The following is a 22756-nucleotide window of genomic DNA, read 5'->3' as shown; positions in this document are numbered from 1 at the left end:
TTAGTGAGAGGACGTCTCTGGCAGAGGAACTACAGCTCTGGACAGAAAATGTGCAAAACGACTTTTGTGGCTGGAGAGGAGCAGCTGGAGCGACTGGCTGTCGGCGGCGTTGGCCTTTTCCTATTGGCCGTTGCTCTCTCTAAATGACCTGGTGTGAAGTGCTTCTGTTACATCACCAGGGGGTGTTCAGGTTGTGTGTGTGTGTGTGTGTGTGTGTGTGTGTGTGTGTGTGTACTGCAGGAGGTGATGGTCCTTCCTCTGATTGATGTACAATTGGTCATAGTGGTGTTTCAGTGTGATCCCCTCATGTTGCTGCGTGACTCATTAGTACAAACTCAACCATTTCAAAATAAAAGCTCTCAAGTGTCCAGGGCTTTTACTGCTGTGCTGCAGGAAGTAGGCCTATGTTAGGGTTTTCCGTTGTTCACTTCATCAGATGGTCTCTCCTTCCCTCTCTCTGTCTCATGTTTATTTATTCTGTCTTATTCAGAGATAATAATATTAATAATATTTTTTTATTTTTTTTTTATTTTTTTGCAACAATTATTGCAGCTCAAAGTGCGTCACAATAAAAGAAGGAACATTAAAATAACATGAAAACATAAAAAAAGAAGGATTAAAAGAACATGAGAACATTTTGAAAAAAGAAAAAAACAAGAAGGAAAATTAAAAGAAAATAAGAATTGAAGCAACTACAAAGTTACCTATTGTCTTGTCTAGTCTAGTGTGCTCTCTGAGAGTCTGGATAGGACTTTTGTCCCTAGCTGATTAGAGGCTAGTTAAAGGCTAGGGTGAACAGATACATTTTAGTCTAGTTTTGTTGAGTTGTCTTCCCTGATATCTAAAGGTGGTGGGTTCCAGAGGTTAGGGACGTGTCACCTTCAGCACACTCACTCTCCATGAATGAATGACAAACAGAAAGTCGGGTTAAAGATTATGGATTCTTCCGACCTGGTTCTGATGTGGCGACTCCTGATGGCTTCACTGACTGTACAGTTCCAGACAGTAATAAAGTCAGAGACAGACCTGCACTGTGCTCACGCTCCTCTGACGACGGCCTATTTATTATTGTGTCGATGCTGCATTTTAACATGAATGGTTATTTATTGTTATTTTATTTTATTGAAGTTCGTAAGTAAGTGCTTTGGCTGAGTGGCACTCTCCATGGTCCTGAAAGGAGGATTTCATTCTGACGTGTTGAATGAGTTGACCTTTACAACTACATGTTTCTTTTAACTCATTCGAATTTGAATTACTTTATTCATCTCCAAAGGGAAATTAATTTGTCTGTCAGCTCATCTACCATTTGCAGAAGAATTAAAACGTCTGATGGCTGTGGGTTTCTCTCTGTCCTGCAACAAAGAGAGAGGAGCTGTCCACCACCGTTGCTGCTTTGGTCCCTCAAGGTGTTATGAAGTGGATGATCCGTGTTGTTCAGGATCGCCTCCACCATCCTCATTGTGTATCCCTCCACCATTTCCCCCAGAGAGTCCATCCCTACTCCGACCACAGAGCCAGCCTACTTGACAAGCTTATCCAGCCTCTTGCAAACTTCCTCCCCAGCAGACTACAGCATAGAATAAAACACTTGCCACCACAGACTGATAAAACATCTGCAGCATCTTTTTACAGATGTTTAGAGCTCTGAGTTTACAAGTTATATCTCGTTGTAAAGGTGACTAATCAGGCTTTCCAACGATATAAAATACAACACCAACTTGTATTATTAAAAGGGGGAAAAGATTGACTGAAATAACAACTTTTTTTGAGGAGTTTATAATTAACCCTCCATTGATTGAATGTATTACCCACAACGCACAGGGCTTTCTTCAGATGGTTCCTCTGGGGCAGCCCTGAGTTTGAAGTTTCTCCTCTAAACTAACACAACAGACTCTTGACTTTAGGGTGAGGTTTGCTCTGGGAGTGTTTTGGTTTGTCAGAGGAACCTGTGGCTGATCCGTCCGACCAGTAGGCCTAGAACCCTTCTTCTTCTCCAAGAGCTTTGACTGCTCTCATATATAAGTAAAGTTAAAAGACCATGATCACCAGGTGTAAAGAGGAGGGAGGAGTTGTTTTCTAGGTAAATTCATGCAAAACAGCTAATGCATGTTGTGTCTTGGGCAGTTTTTCGGCAAACAGTCTCTGCATTTGCCCCCAAAAACAACTCAGTCTCATAACGTTCCATTATTATCTCATAGCGTGGTGAATGTGCAGGTCACAACTTGTCCACCAGAGCGTTTTGGAGTTGTTGGATTGTGTATGTGATGAGTTTGATGAGGGAAACCAAGAAATCCCATTAGCCTCCATAGCGTAGCTCTGAGCAGCTCGCGGCTCTGCTCCGCCGTTCTAAAAACAGCTTGCACCGGCAATTAAACGTAATGAACCTACTGCTATGACTATAGGGATTATGGCAATAGGCCAATTTGCCAAAATGTTGAAATATCCCTTTAAGGACAATGAGTCAACGTCTCAGACATAGTGTGCAACCATTACAGATTCATTCCCCTAATGCACATCAGTTATTTTAATCACAGCACATGGATTTCAGTTGAGATGGAAAATGACAGTTTTATTGGATCATAACAGGAACACTGGTAGAGCCATCTGTACAGATGTATAAATTAATAGGGATGATCTCCACCGGTTGCCTGGCAACCTCACAGTGCAGACAAGACTCCAGGAAGTGACAGTATCTGGCCGATAAGCAGCAGACCTCGTCAACAAACTGAAACATGTCGTTGTTCTGTCGTGGAGCGTCAACAACCTGCAGTTTACATTTTATGAGCTCATATAAATGCATGAGTTTGGAGGCTGTGGGCGTACAGGCCCGGTGCCACCGAGCCACAGTCTCTGCAGTGCACTGGGATGCTCGTCTAAACTGGGTCATTTGGAGCACCAACACATCCACCAATTATGGCCAATTAATCCTACTATCTCCGCTGTGGATCTTTCTATTTAACTGGCTTGTTCTGCTCCATTTGACAAGCATCCACTCTGACAGCTGATGTACCACTTCTTTCTCTCCTCTTTCTCTCTCACACACAATCACACACACATACACACACGCACAGGAGCCAGTAGGAGCTTGTGGATGCCCAGTGCTCACCGAGGCCATGCAGCCATAAAGAGCAGAGCTGATCCACGCTGGCAGAGAACTCTGCAGGGTGATGTTCAAGTCTGGAATCACAAGGAAACTGACAACAAAGCCAGAACCAAGATGGTGGTCACAAGTTCACTCAGAGGGTTGTCCAGCATACAGCTTATGTTTTTTGTTTTTATAATTAGGAACCTATTACTGTAATCTTTAGTTTATTTGTATCAGATGACTCTGAGCTGGAATGAGCATCAAACACGACACTAGATCCTGGAAGTGGAAATGATGTGCATCTTTCCCAAGAAATGACCACTCAGTCACATGGTGGCGCTGTAATGCAGTTTTGTAAAGGCCACACCCCCTCACACTGTTAATCTGACTGGCCTATAGGTGTTCAGAAATGGCCGCTTGTCCTGTTTGTCCCGCCTCCTTCCACGAGTTTACACGAGTAAGCGAAACAAATTTGATTGGGCGTTATCGAGCGGGGACCGAGTGGGACACTGTGTGTGTGCGAGTGTGTTTAGCTAACGTAGCTAACTGTTAGCTAGTAGACTTGCTACGTTATAGCTTGCTAACTTAGCTAGCGAGGCTAGGTAATGGACCGCAGGGATTCGGAGGAGGAGATTGGAGTAGGGACGGAGGAGAGTTTTGCGTCAGTCGTGGTTTGATTGACAGATGACGGATCCAATAGCATTGGCTGATGAATCGTGAGCAACGTGATGCATAATTTGCGCGCCTGCGTTATCCAATGCGGAAAAAATACTACCCCACTTTCACCCCAGATTTACTCAAAAATAGAATTTTGCACAAAGTTTGACCTACATCGTCTGATAGATGAATGATTACACTAATGTTAAAGGGATAGTTCAACATTTTGGCAAATTGGCCCATTGCCATAATCGCTATAGTCATAGCAGTAGGTTCATTACCTTTATTTGTCGGTGTAAGCTATTTTTAGAACGGCGGAGCAGAGCAGCAGGTTGCTCAGGGCTACGCTATGGAGGCTAAAGGAATTTCTTGGTTTCCCTCATCAAACTCATTACATACAAAATCCCAAAACTCAAAAACGCTTTCGTGGACAAGTTGTGACCTGCACAATCACCACGCTATGAGATAATAATGGAACGTTACGAAACGGAGCCGTTTTCGAGGTAAATACAAGGTAAATACAGAGTCTGCTTGCTGAAAAACTGTCCCTGAACGCAACACGCATCAGCTGTTTTGCATGAATTTACCTCTAAAACAGCTCCGTCTCGTAACGTTCCGTTATTATCTCATAGCGTGGTGATTGTGCAGCTCACAACTTGTCCACGACAGCCTTTTGGAGTTGTTGGGTTGTGTATTTGATGAGTTTGATGAGGGAAACCAAGAAATTCCCTTAGCCTCCATAGCATAGCCCTGAGCAGCCTGCCGCTCTGCTCCGTCGTTCTAAAAATAGCTTACACCGACAATTAAAGGTAACGAACCTACTGCTATGACTATAGCGATTATGGCAATGGGCCAATTTGCCAAAATGTTGAACTATCCCTTTAAGACCCATAGTGGGATCACATTCAATTTTCTTTTCTAAATACCTTTAAAACTCTACACATTTGTCCAGCTTTTTTTGTTTTCTGCACAAAACATAAATAGAACTTCTCATGAGAAATGCTCCTGCCCACACCACCAGTCCTCCTGACTTCACATTCACACCACGCCTACCTAAACATTTTGTGTCCGAAACTGGTTCCAATTTGCTTTGGGTGCTCGTGAGGCTTTTGGCGGTGAATCCAAAACCTGTGATGGGTTTGTGAGACTCATTAGATTAAAGTAGGCGTCAGTGTTTGTAGGCTATATCTTCAATGAAAGGAAGAAGTGGAACTATTGAAACACTGTGAGCGTGACTGGTGGACACAGCAGCAGTCACTCGTAGATCCTAATATTTTTTGAATGTTTTTAAAAATAGTTTAGTTTTAAAACATATAGAAACGTGGTTTTATATAATTATTCCTCTCCACCAAAATTGGTTTGTTAGCTGGCCCACAGGTTGGGTATATGGAGCTTTAATGCAACACCCATACATCTGGGTGCACTGTTATTTAAACAAAAGGATGGAGTGCATTTGTTGATGCTCGGGGGAGCAGGAGGATGTGGGTGGGAATGTGGCAGAATAAATCTGTGTGTGTGTGTGTGTGTGTGTGTGTGTGTGTGTGTGTGTGTGTGTGTGTGTGTGTGTGTGTGTGTGTGTGTGTGTGTGTGTGTGTGTGTGTGTGTGTGTGTGTGTGTGTGTGTGTGTGTGTGTGTGTGTGTGTGTGTGTGTGTGTGTGTTGATGATGATGAAGGAATGTGTAACACAGTGCAACAGTGTGGCTGTTTTCCAAACACCTGTCTAATGGCTGGTGGTGAAGTCTTTGTCAGCATCCTCACCTTCATCCTCATCCTCCCCTCACCTTCATCCTCACCCTCATCCTCCCCTCACCCTCATCCTCACCCTCATCCTTATCCTCACCCTCATCCTTATCCTCACCCTCATCCTTATCCTCACCCTCATCCTTATCCTCACCCTCATCCTTATCCTCACCCTCATCCTTATCCTCATCCTCATCCTCATCCTCATCCTTATCCTCATCCTCATCCTTATCCTCCCCTCACCCTCATCCTTATCCTCATCCTTATCCTCACCCTCATCCTTATCCTCCCCTCACCCTCATCCTCATCCTTATCCTCACCCTCATCCTTATCCTCATCCTCATCCTCATCCTCATCCTTATCCTCACCCTCATCCTTATCCTCCCCTCACCCTCATCCTCACCCTCATCCTCATCCTCACCCCCCATCCTCATCCTCACCCTCATCCTCTTCCTCACCCTCATCCTCTTCCTCACCCTCATCCTCACCCTCACCCTCATCCTCTTCCTCACCCCCATCCTCATCCTCACCCTCATCCTCATCCTCACCCTCACCTTCACCCTAATCCTAATCCTTATCATCACCCTCACCTTCATCCTCCCCCTCATTCTCATCCTCCCCCCTCCCCATCCTCATCCTCACCTTCACCCCCTCCTCTCCGTGACTATCTGCCCTGACACAGCCGTCAGCCCACTCTCTGCCTGCTCAACATATTGATTGACCTCCTCCTCTCCATCCACAGCTGGTCTGAAGCCTGCAGCTGTGAGCTCTGAGAATGCTTTTAAAACCTACATTTATTAACTGTGTGTTTGTGTGTGGCACATGTGTGTGTGTGTCTATATTCTGCGAGTCGTGAGTCACAGTAATGCCTCTTCCTCCTCCTCCTCCTCCTCCTCCTCCTCCTCCTCCTCCTTACAGAATACAAACTGCTGCATTAGAGCTAAAGACAGATGAGAGCATGTAGCTGGCATATGTAGGAGCAGGCTGTGCTACTGAGCTGCGTGAGTGGGCTCCCATTTTATTATTCATAATATGTTTGAGCTCTGTGTAATCCCTTTGCAATTTTATAACGTCGTCCTCCATTAAGCTGCTGTGCACTTTTATCTTGTTTCTCTTCTCTTACTGAACAAACCTGTTCAGTCTGTTGACCTGTTCATGTTCAGCAAAACTCTTTCCACATATTTGGAATATTTTATTTCTGCTCCTCCAAACTGGTGACTGTCAGCGCTGGAGGCAAATGAGTTTCTGGTTGCCTGCCTGTCTCACTCTTGTCGTTAAAACCTTGAGGCAATTTTTTCAAATCCTGCACAAATGTTCAGTTGGACACAACGCGGGTTGATTAGATTTTGGTGGTAAAAGGGTAAAAGGTCAATGTGACATCACAAAACACATCAGACTTTAGGACTTCACGCAGATTATGACACAATTCCCACACAAATGGTCCAAGAGTTACACAAATCCAATAAATCTGGCTCCGTTTAATAATTCATAGATTGCACAAGTTGTATGAGCAGATATAAAATGCGGTGCAGAGCGTTTTGCAGTAAGGACTGGAGATGAAGATCCAGAGGACGTCACTGATCCCTGCAGTGACCGATAAATGTGTGTGGAAGAAGAGCAGCAGACAGGGACTTTAGGGAAAAGAGAAAGAAAACAAAAAAAAGGAAAAAGAGAAACAAAGGTTTAAAAAAAAAATCTGGTACACACAGTATACAGGAAGTGGTTCATATGCAGCTGCCTGTCTGCTAAAATTAAAGCATATCAGGAGCCTAATTGAAATCAGAGTACAGTACACCCCATAGATCCATGTAGCTGGATTAAAAAGATAATCACATTATGGTCTTTACAGGAGCTCTGCCTTAATGGCATTGTTGCCTTAATTATATTATAGTTGTGATGGATGGAAGCAGCTCGGTGTTTCTGGGAGTTGTGTTAGCAGACGCATGCAGGACTCGGCCTGCAGGAGCTGCTCGCTACAGATGTTCTCAGACACACTAACTTCATTAGCAGTGTGTTTATTAATTAGTCCCTGTGCAGCAGGTGTGGATGCACACACATACACACTACACTGAACTAAACTAAACTACACTACACAAACCCTGCATGGTATCACTCCTTTGATAAAACATGTCAGCCCTCATGAGATGATTATTACTATGCATCCACTATTTTCTCATATGAATGTTGTAGGTGCCAAATAATTTATGTTACTACTTTGGGAGATGGCAATTAGTACACTTTAAAACAAATTAAAATTCAATGAAAGTATGGTCCAGCAAAAAATATGACTCAAAAAAATGTTACCTACAGAAAAGCTTGCCACCTAGCGCTAGCAAGTTGTTGTTAAAACAAGTACACAGTTCTTTACATTGTGTCTTTCTGCATAATATTATAGTATAATACAATACAATATAATACATTGTGTTTGTTGTTACACCTTAAAGGTGTACAGAAGTGGCCATTTGTGCTGTTTGTTGCGCCGAGTTGTCACGAGTTGCAGCACGAGTTTACCCGAGTAAGGAAAACGAATTTGATTGGTCGTTATCGAGCGGGTGGGATATTCAAAGCTTGGGGCAAGATTATGTATATATATGGGGTTTATGTATAGTATATTCTTTATTCTATATTCTTAAATAGTTTGTACAAAGCTGTATATACTTCCCTACATATTCTAGCACAAGTTGCACAGAATGTCAGTTTTTTTTTTTTAAGTTTTATATTCTTTGCTTTTCTCCTGTAACACCTAAATTTGCCATACGTGGGATAAAATAAAAGTCTTATGTCTTTAAAGCAGAGTTTTTCATATGACATATTGGAAATGGTATAAGCACTGTGGAAATGAAGAAGTTGTGAATTTGACATCCTCAAAGTCTAAAACATACAGGATTCAAATACAGAATCACTGTAAAGTTGTCTCCTGGGTTAAATTCTGTGGAAGAGCATGAGTTCCACACACAAGAAAAAGTAGCCAACTTGAAATTTTGAAGGGAATTCAACATTTTTTCCCCATCTTATCTTCTGTCTGTCCACCTGTGGCTGCTGATTGTTGTGTTTTACGCGGTTACACCAGTTTTCTGCAGCGTGGTCACTGACAGAGCTGCTGTTACAGGGCACAGTCACTTTATGTCACTTTGCTCACAGTTTCTTTCTCTGGACTCTTCTGCTGCAGGTTGGAGTGGGTGGAGATCATCGAGCCGCGCACGCGGGAGCGTATGTACGCCAACCTGCTGACGGGCGAGTGTGTGTGGGACCCTCCGCAGGGGGTTCGGATCAAGCGGACCGGGGAGAACCAGTGGTGGGAGCTGTTTGACCCCAACACCTCGCGCTTTTACTACTACAACGCCTCCACCCAGCGCACGGTGTGGCACCGACCCCAGGCCTGCGACATCATCCCCCTGGCCAAGCTGCAGACTCTGAAGCAGCACACTGATGGCACCACACCCCGTCCTGCAGGAGGAGGAGGAGGAGGAGGAGGAAGGGCGTCAGCTGACAACAGCCCGGGACGGAACAGCGGGGTCAGCCGGGAGGGAAGCACCTCGTCCTCCCTGGACCAGGAGCTGTCGGAGAAACAGGGCAACAGAGAGGAGGCAGACAGGTAAGGATGGTGTCTGGGTCACACCACACAACCCTCACACACATGGGGACTTATTGCGTTTGAACTTTGTTACTGTAGAGCAGCTCAAGACTTCTACATCCTCCGTCCTCAGTCCTATATGATCCTAAAATGTCCATACAAGTGTGTAGAAATGAAAAGGCATTTTCATTTTAACAACAATTTTCAATTTACACACTGTAATAATACTTTATCCTGAGGTCAGTGAAGGAGTGAGTCTAACCCATGTGTTTAGGACTGTACAGTACTTTTAGTTTAGTTTAGTTATTTATTGATTTCATTAATTGAAATAAAATAAAATAAAAACAGTTTATCATATATAAAAAATAATGCAACTCCTGAATGAAATGGGGCAAACTTATGTAGTCTATCCCTTTTTTTTCCAAGAAATTAATTTACAAATTAGATAATGTATGTATCAAAACAAAAGAAGAAAATTATATTATATTATAATTAAATTACAAATAAACCATCCTTCCTATCAAAGTAGGTGTATAGTTATTAACTAAATACTTATTACCAGTCCTCAGCTCATCATCCTAGTAGATTCCTAGGTCTGAAACATGTCACCATGCAACATTTTTTTTTCTTTCTTTCTTTCTTTCTTTCTTTCTTTCTTTCTTTCTTTCTTTCTTTCTTTCTTTCTTTCTTTTTTATATATCATATTTATTTCAAAGAGCAACAGCTTACACACCTCAGCAGCTTTATCAGAAGCCTGAAAGGATCCAACATTTTACTGATACATCGGTGACCATTAAAGGGACAACGAGGAGTTTTGGAAAGCGAAGTGTTCCCACATTACATTTACCATGAGCCTCCGCGCGCACCGTGAAATTATTTGACAGACGTCTTGCCAAAAATGTTTTCATTCATCAAGAATGAAAGTCAGAGGTTCGAAGACGATCAGATACCGCCGTAGTTCCGACCATAAACGGCGATTCTGCTGCGTTATTCTCATGACTCGCCGGGCAGTGTCAGCGAAACCGAAAGTAAGGAAACGCTGGTCGGCTCGCCCAGCATTTCCACCACTAATAATAATAACAAAATAACGATAGATAAAACTATATATTTATTGAAAATGGAGCCATCAACAAGTGTGGGTAATGTAGATTCATCCACATTAATATGAGACTTTTTTATTGTCGCAGAATTTTTCGTTCTGCCGATGGAGAAACTCCTCGCTGTCCCTTTAAAGCCTGTATGATATCTTAAAAACAATACCAACATGAATGATCAATGTTCAGGAATTAGACTGCGTCTTCCATCCTTTTGTCAGTTCCTTTTCCTCTCTCTCTCTCCATGTGTGTGTCTCTCCATCCCATACCCTCCTCTCTGGCTCTGTCACTGTCCATTAATTCCCTCCTCTGTCACCTTCAGAGCCTCTCACCTCTCCGTACACTCAGATTGTCTCTCTCACCCTCAGCATCCTCCTCTTCCCCCTCCTCCCCCTCCTCCCCTCTGTCTAACCAGTCTTGGTTTGCTGGTTTGCTGTAATCTGCTGCAGTCTGCCCTGATTGGTGGATACGCCTGGCCGGGGTCACAGTGTCCTGTAAATGTCTTCCCTGCTTTAGCGAGAGCACACACACACACACACACACACATGCATGCTGAGTACACACAGAGTACACAGTGTGCGAGCACCCTAGCTGTTCTAGCCAGTTATTCACATTGTGCACACTCAGAGCAAATCGCTGCTCTCAGAGACTATTACAGCCTGTGTGTGTGAGTGTGTGTGTGTGTGTGTGTGCAGCTCAGGGACAACAACACGTATGATGACGCAGGCTTATCAGACCATTTTATTTAAAACACCAACAACCTGCTGATGAATCTCACAGGTTTTGGAGGTGGTCCATCCTCTGGAGAGCCTGACATGGATTGGCCTCATAGTGGTGCCAGAGGAAAAGTCAAGGTGCAGAGTAAACACACCACCACACTGCTGGGAATTCATGACTGTTATCTGAAGAGGGTCAGAGGAGGAGACGTTTTATATTGTTTTCTCCAGTCTGCCTAGTGTTCATTGATTGATCCTGTGGAGCTAACCCCTTAACTCTGCCTCTACAGCTCTCTGAGTACCTAAAGCAGGTCTCAGTTTGACAGTTTGATGATGGAAGGAGTTAGAAAATGTCAGTTTTGGCTCCATATCATCATCATCATCATCACCATCATCACCATCATCACCATAATCATTATCATCATCACCACCATCATCATCTTTATTAAGTGTCACTTGGAGGGTGATTTGCAGCAGACATCAGTCAGCCAGACAGTCATACCAATAACGTCCACATAACAAGTCACAGGCAGAAGACATACATACAATATACATACATATACTGTACATACAATACATACGGCATCAACACATCAACACATCAGGTGACCAAGTGCACATTGCTCAACACATTCTAGGACAAGCAGCTAGTTAGCTTGCAACAACAATGTACAATAGTATATCACATAAAACGTTTAATAATAGGCCTACACACATCATGGATAACACATCCTTCCTATCAAGTTTATTTAGTTATTAAGTTAATCTATGGGCTCCAATCTGCCGATTGCTATCGCATTGGGCATTGCCAACATGGGACATGCTCTTTAAAGGGGACATATTATGAAAAAAAAAACTTTTTGAAGGCTCTTTAACAGATATCTGGGTCTTGCCTTCCAGCCCCCAAAATGTGAGAATTGACAAAAAAAATCAATAGTCTTCAGACTCCAGAGGTTGAAATCCATGTGGTTTTACGAGCTGTTCCCTCAGATGTCCTCTAATGATGTAATTAGTTTTTTCTAATTTGCATAACCCCACCCCTACCTGGTACTAGTAGAAGGGGCGGGGCGGGGCAAGCAGTGGCTCATTTGCATTTAAAGGGACAGGCACTGAAACCAGCCGTTCTGAACAGGGCTGTTTTGAGAGGATGAAAAGAGCTGTGATGTTGATGCTTGGAGTATTTTGAACCAAAGCATGTCACAGACATGTCTTTAAGACACCTGGGAACTATTTTAATTTGTGGAAAAGGGGCAGAATATGTCTCCTTTAAACACTCAACCACCGAGCACCTCAGCATGTGGACTTTTCTGATTTTTTTTTCTTTTTGCAAGAACTATAATTGAGAGTGATGTCAGTCAGCTCATCTGTCCAGAGCAGCCGACCTGAACCTCAACAGCTGCCAGCTCTCTTCATATTATCCCCATAAATCCATCCATCCATCCATCCATCCATCCATCCATCCATCCATCCATCCATCCATCCATCCATCCATCCATCCATCCATCCATCCATCCATCCATCCATCCATCCATCCATCCATCCATCCATCCATTCATTCACTGTCAGTTTTGTGTGCGGGATGGTGAGGGACTGGAGCCAATCCCAGCTGACAAAGAAGCCAGATCCCTCCTGCTGAGAGGTGACAGTGCTAACCACTGCACCGTTCATATTAAATATTCAAAAGTAGAATCAAATGACTGGATATTGTATTTTCTTTCTGGCTCCCAGCAGACAGCCGTGTGTTTAGTGGCGGCTCAGTGTCATGGTGAAGCCGGTCCGTGGAGAGAGAGGATGCTGCTGCACAGCCTCCTCTCTCACTGTGGGCTCTGAGCCTCTGTGAATCTAAACCAGGACACATGTGTGTGACTCATGCTGGTCTGATGAGGTCACACTCCTGTCTGGGTAAAACGTATACCTGGCTGAAAGAAGAAAGAAGTCAGTCTACCTCTGCTGAGTTTGGCATAAAAGCCAATGTACCTGCACATCTTTCCATCAATAACAACCATCAGTCATTCAGCTGAGGTTCTATAGACTGTAATAGGCAAGACAAGGCAATTTTATTTGTATGGCTCATTTTTACAAACAGTCTCAAAGGGCTTTATGTATGTATTATACATCTGCACATGCTTTACATCAGCCTCCTGGTGGTTCCATGGTCTTTGTGCTGAGATAATAGCGTGGCTATTACTGCCATTACCATGCGATGAGATGGGGATGTATAAGCTCAATGAAAACGACAGAAGCTGAACTGAATTTATCTGGTGACAGGTTTTCTTCAGCTCTCATGACAGTGAAGCCACTGGGGATACAAAGAAATCTGAGATTTTCAGAATCAAGTCTGTAAACTTTAAACAATTTTAGGAATATTACCCATGACCAATCAAACAGGTGAAACACCAACTTAGGGTTGCACGGTATACCGGTACTAGATTGGTACCGGGGTACTAACGCATTTAAAACGGTACCATACTGCGCTTAGATGGGACCGGTACTTTCATTTTGCGCCGCCGGCAGCGGTGACGTCGCCGCGTGAAGTCGCCGCATTGTAATTTGAGCCGCGAGGAGCGAGAGAGCGAGTCACAAACGAAGCAAGGTGCTTTTTATCATTACCGTTACAGCGCCACCTGTCCATGTGCCTGTGTTTGTGTGTGTGCGCCGCGCGCGAGAGAGAGACGGCCGCCACAGCCTCGTTAACAAGTTTTGTTTTTACCGCGGATCACCACTGGCTGCATGCTCTCTCTGTCTCTCTCTCTCTCTCTCTCTCTCTCTCTCTCTGTCTCTCTCTCTCTCTCTCTCTCTCTCTCTGTGAGTGAGTGAGCACGGCGAAGCAGCGCTACGCAGAGATGAATTAACGGAACGATATTGCGTTGATGGGGGTGGGGGGAACAGAATCTATTTGGTCTACATATGGGAAACAATAGGTGTATGTTTGAGTAACATGAACATTTGTGTTTCATTCTATAAACTACTGATAACAATTTCTCCCAAAAATTGCAACTGGTCAAAATAACAAAAAAAGATGCAGTGTTTTCAGACCTCAAATAATGCAAAGAAAACAAGTTGATATTCATTTTTAAACAGACATTTTTTAATTTAGGAAGAGTTCAGATTAATATAGATGGAATGTTAATCCTGCAGCAGCAGTAACTGTTTACTCATTTCCTGTTTTATGGTCCAAAATTTTTCTATTAAAATAAAGCCAATAATGACATTTTTTGTGTTCTCTTTTTATGTGGAAAAGTACCGAAAAGTATCGAAAAACATGTTGGTACCGATACCGGTACCAAAATGTTGGTATCGTGACAACACTACACCAACTGCTATTAAAAAAATAGACTAAGTTTCTTTACTGTCTTTTCATCTGATGATGATGATAATGATGATGATGAGGATGAGGCTAGGATTATGATAACTCTTTTTTTCCCACCATTACGGATAACCAATTACTTCCGTATGCGTTTCCCCTATGCCGCACATTACTGTCATGCATTCGCGCTTCCCTGTGTGTGTGTGTGTGTGTGAATGACAAAAACGGAGAAAGAACGCTATGCGGAATTGAAGTAACAGAACAATATTGCATTGGTCGAGCCAAAAGCAGAAAAATCTATTTGTGGCGGACATCATTTATTTGTTGGGGGCCGCCACAAATAAATTAATGTATGGGGAAAAACTGAATATATCCGATATCGCTACTGTAATCACAACAAAACACAAGACTCTTCAGTCAACATTTATTATTGTTTCAAATCAATTTGGACTGAAAATGAGGGAAATCAATGCTAATGGCTAATGGCTCTCTCTAGTAATATCATGTTGTTATCGGACTTGGACCGATAACCATGCAGGAACATAGGGCTTTAAAAGGTCAGTCAGATAAAAAGGGGCGAGACTATTAAGAGCTTTAAAAAACAAACATTATCTGTGCGTTTACACCAAAAGCTTCCAAATATTTTTAGTCGCTTTGGTCACGTGACGTCAAATTTCTATCGAAAGCATGAAGGACATCTCTATTCTGACTATTGGCCCCGAACCGCATCATAGCTAAGTACCATAAAGTTCACAGAGACTCAACTTCTCGTCTGGTGACGCCTTGGAAGCTTTGGAAGCTTTGGAAGCGCGGCTGACGGCAGTTGAGGCTTTGGTCTTTGCTCTCATTGAAAATGAATTGACTTCTGGCGTTTTTGAAGCTTTGGAAGCTTTTGGTTTGAACGCAGAGTAAAATCAACTGTGGGAGCCAGGAGGACTGGAGTGATGTGTTAATACTTGTATGTACCAGCAGGAGTCAGGCTGAGGCATTTTGGACCAGTTGTAAGTGGGAAAGAGAGGACAGACTGACTGACACCCATAAAGTCTATTACAGTAATCAAGGCGTGTAGTGATAAAAGCATGGACGACCTTCTCAAGTCCAACAGTCTAAAAAGGACAAAAACGGTTTGACCTTTGAGAGTGTTCTGAAACTCTTGTAATATGACAAGCTTTAAAATTAGGACTTTTTCTGATAAAAGCTGTCAAGGGTAAAAACCACATTCATGTTTACAACTCTTTCTCATCTTTGTCGCCACTGTGATAATCACTAGTCCTGAGTTTGACAACAACACTGTGTACAGTATATGGGCTGAACCATAGAACCATTCATAGATCTTTAATCCAGTGCCCAAAATATGACATCCAAAAAGTCCTCCAAACTGCTGATGTCATCTCCTCTATCTATAAATGTGTGTGTGTGAGAGAGAGAGGCCTGGTGGAGCTGCAGCTGCAGACTCTCAGTCCAGATGGCTGATGGATCTGCTCTCACTCCTCTTTATTGGACCTGGTTCTGGACCTCCTGACTCTCCTCTCTCTTGCTGACACCTCTGTTCTTTCCGTTCTTTAAAAGCTGTGTTGGGACTAATCAGACTGTGACAGAGGTCATCAGCACGCTGATCGTTCCTTCAACATAAAGTGCACACTGTTGAGAGAATACGTCCACATGCGGTCCAGACCGGCTCTGAGCTGTCAGCTGATGATCTGATCAACACAGAGATGTGTGTCCTTCCTCTTTAGTTAGGGTCACCACGGACCCATTTTTAGGTTTTAATGCATAAAAGTACCACATACATTTGTTTATTGCATCAAGGCTTTTTGACTTTGTCAGGAACCTCTATTTAAACAAAATAAAACCTTTTTTTCCCACAAAATTCTAAAATGCTCTGGTTAAAATTATGACATCTGTGGTGTTAGGGCCGGTTATGACCCGTTATAACGATAAGAACAATAATGAGAGTTAAAACTGAAATGATAACCTTTTCATGGATAAGGAAGCCTAACAATGTAACCAAGAGATAAGAAACAAATGGGATGATAAATAATAGTTTTTAGTCTGTTTTACAGCTGATAAGACTCAGGTCAAAACCGGCCCCAACACAAGAGATGGTAGCAGAAAGCTACAAGAGGAAGGTTACATTGAGGACAAGGGGTGTACTGTCAAAAAAGGCCCAGGGGCCCACACCAAAAAATATTAAAACCAATATTTTCATGGATAAGGAAGCCTGACAATGTAACCAAGAGAAAAAAAAACTAATTGTATGAAAGAAAATGTTTTCAGTGTCTTCTACAGCTGATTTAAGACACGGGTCAAAACCGACCCGAACACAAGACGAAGGATATACCAGGTGTGAGCAGGTCAGAGGACTGAACTGAGATCAGGAGTCCTCACCGTCTCAGCAGTGTGAACATAAACGCTACAGTCTGATTCGTCACACACCGTTTATAAAGGACTGCAAATATTTTACTGTTTGAAGAGGATCAGACTTGATTTGACTGTAGAGCTGTGATCAGTCGACCCCTCACTGCATATGAAGCAGGTTGTTGATGCAGGTCTGATCTGTTCTGTGGTGGTTGTGGATCCTCAGGTATAAACAGTGTGTTGATCACAGTTCATATATGTAATGTAGCTGTTTGTTCCGGCTGAACACACACCGTCCTCTGTGACCTTTAGATCCTCACATTCATCAAAGTGGCAAATAGACGATGATACACAACCGTTGGTGGCGCTACGCTGCAGTAATACACTTATATTGATGCATAAACCACAAACCAGTGAACAGTGACTTGCTACAGCACACCTGACCTTGAAGGCTGTTTGATGCAGAGCTGGAGCTGGTGCAGCTCGCAGTCTGGTGGCGGCCCCTCATTTCACCCTCCATGGCCCCCGCCCCGCCCCGCTGCTCTGCTCTGGTTTCATGGTTCAAGTCGAAGCAGCTTATTGTAGTTCTGACACATGCTGGTTTGTTTTGGTACCAGTGACTCCCTCATCCCAACGAGACCAAGCATCACAGTCAGTGTGATAGTGATGGGACAGTTAGGGATCACATGCAGCAAAGGGCCCAGGCTGGAGTTGAACCCACCAGAGCGCCACATTCGACAATGGCTGGGTGATGTGGCTGAAAAATGTGTTTCATATCAGTTGATATTGATAATTATTGATTTAAAAAAAATATTTATTATTATATAATTATTGATCATTTGAAATAAGGACCAGGAGAAAAAACCAGGTTGAATTGAACAGGATGGTGCAACCAGACATAGTGTGCATGATTGCATGTCACTCAACAGGTTGTTGCTACTGTAGGTTACCAAGGAGCGAGTGAGTTTTTTCATGCCACCAACTTTGCTTAGCTGGGCCGGGAGAGGCTAAAGCCCTTTCTTGGCCCACATCCCCCAGTTTTCTTCCTGTTTTTTTTTTATAACAAAGTTCAGTGAAATTATCAAACGTTCCATTAAACGTATTTCTGTTGATTTTGATCAGTCTGTCGTGATAGATATTGTTATCGTTTTATCGCTCAGTCCTACATTTGAATACATTGTCGGGCAGTTGTTCTCAGCCAGAGTGGGAAAGTTCATGACAGGGCAACACTAGACAGTGTTTACAGTTTTACACAAAAGTGCAAAAAAAAGAGAAAACATTCAAGGCATGCTGCAGGATTGGTGAAAAAATCATTAAAATGCCTTTATTTTATATGACAATTAAAGCAGAAGTGAGTGATCCGGTCGTTTTCGCTAATGCTGCGTTCCAGGCAGGCTTTTGAAATCGTAAATTACAGCTTCAAGTCACAACTTACGACTTTGTAGCGTTCCAGGCAACCCACTCGTGTTTTTCCGACCTGTTTTACCGGTGAAAGTCACTATAACGGCCACTCGTAACTTCCGACCGGTGAACTCGTACCAGATCGAACTGGTACCACTTCACGGTCGGAAAAATACGAGTTTCCTTGAACGCACCATAACAGTCCTCGTCGCTACGTCACCACATTCACGGCGTTCCTTGGCTGCACACACAGCCCTGCATGCCGTTCTCTCTCCTCATTGGATAAAAACTGTAGGATACGATAAATGTTTTCTCTTCGGCTCAGAGCAGAGCAGAGTGACTGAGAGACCCGTGTTTCAGTCCAAACACTCTATGTAAGTGATTGCTGTCGGAAGATATAACTATTGAAGACTTATATTAACACAAATATATCACTTACTTCTGCTTTAATTAAAAACCATGTCCAACGCATTACCACCACCAACACTCGTCTTCATCAGGACCTTCTGTGCACACTTGCACACAATCACTGTGATAACGGAGGTGTGCAAAGAAGGAGAGAGAGAGAGAAATGAAAAAAAGAGGAGTTCACACACCTGCTTTGTTCACCATTCCACATATCCACATGCCAAATTACTTTAAATAGTCTTAAAGAGACAACGAGGAGTTTTGGAAAGCAAAGTGTTTTCACACTACATTTCCCATGAGCCTCCGCGCGCACGGTGAAATTCTTGGACCGGCGCAAGATGGACGTCTTGCCAAGAATGTTTTCATTCATCAAGAATGAAAGTCGGAGGTTGGAAGATGATCAGATACTGTCGTAGTTCCGACCATAAATGGCGATTCAGCAGCATTATTCTCATGACCCGCCGGGGAGCGTCCACAAACGTATTCATCCACATTAATATGAAACTTTTTTATAACCAAATACAAACTTCTCATCATCCCTTTAATTATTATTTGTATGCAAAAAAGGGAGGAATGTCTACTTCATCACTGAACAGTCCAAAAGGTCTCTACACGGTCACCTCCTCTGTTGTCCCTTTTCACAGCTTCAAGGACAATTGCTTTCTGTGTGTTTTGGGTTTCTATGTCCCACCTCCATGTAGTGTGATGCCATAGCATTATTAACGTTTTTGCATTTTTATGTTCTGCTAGTCGATCTTTGAGTCTCCTTTTTGTCTGTCCAACTAATAGACAGTGATTGGATTTAATTAGTAAGTGTATCGTCTGTTGTTGCACTGGCACAGTCAACAGTGACACACCTGTGGCCGCTGTCTGACACCTCTGTCTGTGAAATCAGTCAGGACTTGGAAGCTGACTTGGGAGGAAACGTGCAGGTTGATGCTGCAGTCGCTGAGACAACAGAGACGGATCGGAGGAGGCAGGGAATGTGTAAATTGATTTGAAGGTCAAATGGTCATGAATAATTTAAGGATGAAGAGAGAGAGGAGTTTTCCTGTGAGGAACAGAGGAGTGGACACAGGATGGAGAGAGAGCTGAGAGGAGGAAGCAGCACAGCTCTGTATTGGTTAATCCTGCCCTCTGCCTCTCTTTTCTCTCCCTCACACACACACATTATGCATATTAATATCCACAAGCATACAAACGCTTACACTGCCACTATTGAGCCCTGGCCCAGGGGATGAGTGTGTGGAAGTATTTGGAAAAATGGAGGGTGGCCAATGCTGCAATCGATTTCACACTTCCCTCCCTCTGGCCCAGTTCACCTCTTGTTCTTCATCCCACACCGCTCTTCATCCTCCTCAAGCAGAATGACAAACAAGCGGAATGTGAGGGCCCACTCACTGTGGAGTGACCGAGTGAATGTGAACTGATGAAGTGAAGGTCTGTTGGTGCCAGAGGCTGGAAGCGTCTGAAACAAGAGAGCGACAGTAGATTCCAACATTCATCCAGCCACTGGTCCTGAAGGTGGAACAACTTAAGAAAAGTGTCTTTAGTAGGATTCACCCGACTTCATAGAAGCCTGTGAAAATAGGTTTATAGTTTAACTTAATCATACATTTTAAAAAATAACATGAAACTGAAAGCCAATTATTAACATAAATAACCCAATACCTAACTTTCTGTAATACACCGGAGTACATTTAAAGGTGCTATATGTAAAATTTGCTATCCACACATACTAGCAACATCATGAAAACAGTGTCTTAGGAGCCATGTTTCCATCCTAAGTGATTCGAATTACTGGGAAATGTGCATTAAAAGAAATTCGAATCCCGTGTGTTTCCATTAAAAGTATGGACTTTGGTCCCCCCCCCCCCTCCTATAATGACCTCGTCCACGTTGTTTATTAATAAGAACCGGCGGGCGGTCTGATGTGCGGCACATAGCAATTTATTAGCGCGATTAGCGCATAATGTTTATTACCGTCACAACACAACCTGTCTATGTGCCCGTGTGTGTGTAAGTGCGTGTGTGCGCCATCGCGCGAGAGAGTCGCGGCTGCCACAGACTCATTTATTAATGGCAAACACTGGATGCGCTGGTTGATGAGTTTTGTTTTCACTGAGGAGGAACTATGAAGAACTCAGCTGTGATTGAAAAGCACCTAAACCGAGTTGAGAGTTGTAATTGTGTAATGGAAAGGGGTAAAGTAATGGTAACTGGTAGTGGAAACTCTGCTTTACATTGTTTTAACATATAAAGAAAATGAAAAAAAAACATCATTCTGTAGGTGTGGGGGCTTTTATTTTGCTGTGGCGGTGCGCCACAATCAATTACATGTAGTGGAAACCCTGATGTTGTTGTCTCTGCAAACACTTAATTCGAACATAACTGTTTCCATCCCTTTCGAATCAACCAAAACCCGGCTCTAGCGAGCGTATTTTAGTTCGTGCGAATCAGGGGATTTTAGTTCGAATTATGGCGTTTCCATCATCATTTTCTGATGCAATACATCTAGATGCGCATCTAAACACGCTGATGGAAACATGGCTAGTAGGTTCACTGAACTGAATTTGGTCAAAGGTCAGTGTGACTTCATAAAACCTTTTCTTTTTTAACCTTGTTTCATCACAGTATTGTTGGAAATGCTCAAAATATCCAAAAAGTAAAATAACTGAACACATGAGATGACATCACTTGTTGTGTGTCCTCATACATAGAGCTCTGTGTAACTTAGAGTGACAGGTGTGTCACGCAGAGTGATATGAGAGGCGGGGTCAGACACCCACAGAAGCTACGCCCCCATCTTTATTTCCAGTCTATGATCTTGAATAAGATACACAAAGTTACACACAAACCCAAAAGTGCAGCTTCATGTTTCATTCATAAAGAAATGTCGAACACCGCTCAAACCACTCAGCTCTGTAGTTCACTGGCACAAGCTGTGCCACACTTAACAGCCATGTTGGTGATCTAAGCCTGGCTAATGTACTGGCAGGTTGTTTTTGTCTGGGAGGGTGTGTGTCGAGCTGATGAGAGTGCTTCATGCACTCACCACATTATCAAGACCAGCGATGCTGCGACCATGCTTAATGCTGTTCACAAACAGCCCATAGTATTAGTATTTAGTAGTTAAAGAATTGCAGCACAGTTATGTTTTTAATGAAAATGAAATAAATAAAGAGTTTAGGAGATGTCAGGTGATTTAACACATGGGAAGTTTCATTCCTTTAGTCCTGCTGGGAGGGAAAAATGAGAGCACTGTTTGTGAATTTGGCTGCATGCCTCTAAAAGTTTGTTCTTAGCTCTGTCTGAGAGTTTGCTGTTTTGAAATGATTCAACTTTCAGGTTAGATTTTAACTTCTTGCTTATTTTTAACATTCTGCTCTGATGAGAAATAATCTTTCCTTTCTTTCTGAATATGCAGGTACTCTGAGAAATTACAAATAAAGTTAATCTTGAAAAGATATAATAAGATAATCATGTTGAATCAGTTGAAAGGAGCACAGTCTATAATCAGCACATGTTGATAGGATACACAGGCCGACTTTCTTTCAAACTAGTCAGCTCTAGAAACAGGGAGTCTTTCTGGGTGGAGTGTCCATGTTCTCCCTGTAGCTGTGTGGGTTTGGACATGCACACTAGGTTGATTTTCCCATAGGTCTGAATGTGTGTGTGTGGCCCTGTGATCGACTCAATCTGTGTCAGCTGAGATTGGCTCCAGCCCCCTGAGACCCTGCATTAATAATCAGTATTGACAATGGATGGACATTCAAATACCGTATTTCTATAAAATCACAGTCCAAAAGAGATTTATAATTCTGCTTCATAGTTAAAAGAAACATTTCAGTGTTCACTTCAGTTTAGGGAATAACTCCTTTACACTCTCACATGGTTGGGGTCACATGCACACTGACACAATGAATGGGCTTTAATTAGAAAACGAAACGATACAGACCTGAGTCATGTCCTGGGAGCTAATGGCTTTAAACACATGCAGAGTTAATTTATAGTGACAAGTCAGACTGAAGCAGAGGAGGACGTCTGCTGCTGGACCAGTCAGAACATTACAACACAGACTCACTGTGTCGTAACTGCAATGCACCAAGGCACTAATTCACCTTGGGAATAAGAGATTGGTTTATTACCTGTTACGTCCAGCACGCTCACGTGTGATTGAAATGACGGCTTTATAAGAGCAGTCGACTCGACAGTGGACGACTTTGTTGCAGTGACAAGAGTAAATCAAAGGTTTGACTCAAGTCAAGTGCAGTTTGCTTTTTCACACAAGGTTTCCCCAGTAACAGGGTTTACAGCGCTGTCACACCCACAGAGACAGGGAAGTGGTGGAGCTGATGTTGTTTGTTTGCCTCGTTAATGACGATGCTTGTTGTGTGCAATTAGCAGTACAACTTT

The 22756-nt window shown here is 43.0% G+C and overlaps 1 protein-coding gene across 1 annotated transcript in view; it reads left to right on the top strand.

The window, feature by feature from the left end:
- arhgap39 (Rho GTPase activating protein 39) overlaps positions 1 to 22756 on the top strand; it is a gene marked incomplete at its 3' end in the record, with an annotated part of 105469 nt that overhangs the window by 60074 nt on the left and 22639 nt on the right. The window contains exon 2 of the mRNA XM_083970695.1: positions 8652 to 9077. Coding sequence (XP_083826821.1) covers positions 8652 to 9077 — 426 coding nt within the window. The remainder of the gene's footprint in view (positions 1 to 8651; positions 9078 to 22756) is intronic.

The sequence above is a fragment of the Trachurus trachurus genome (assembly GCF_905171665.1).
Source record: "Trachurus trachurus genome assembly, chromosome: 4".
In the NCBI taxonomy this organism is placed as follows: Eukaryota; Metazoa; Chordata; class Actinopteri; order Carangiformes; family Carangidae; genus Trachurus; species Trachurus trachurus.
This window is presented reverse-complemented; position numbering and strand designations above follow the sequence as displayed.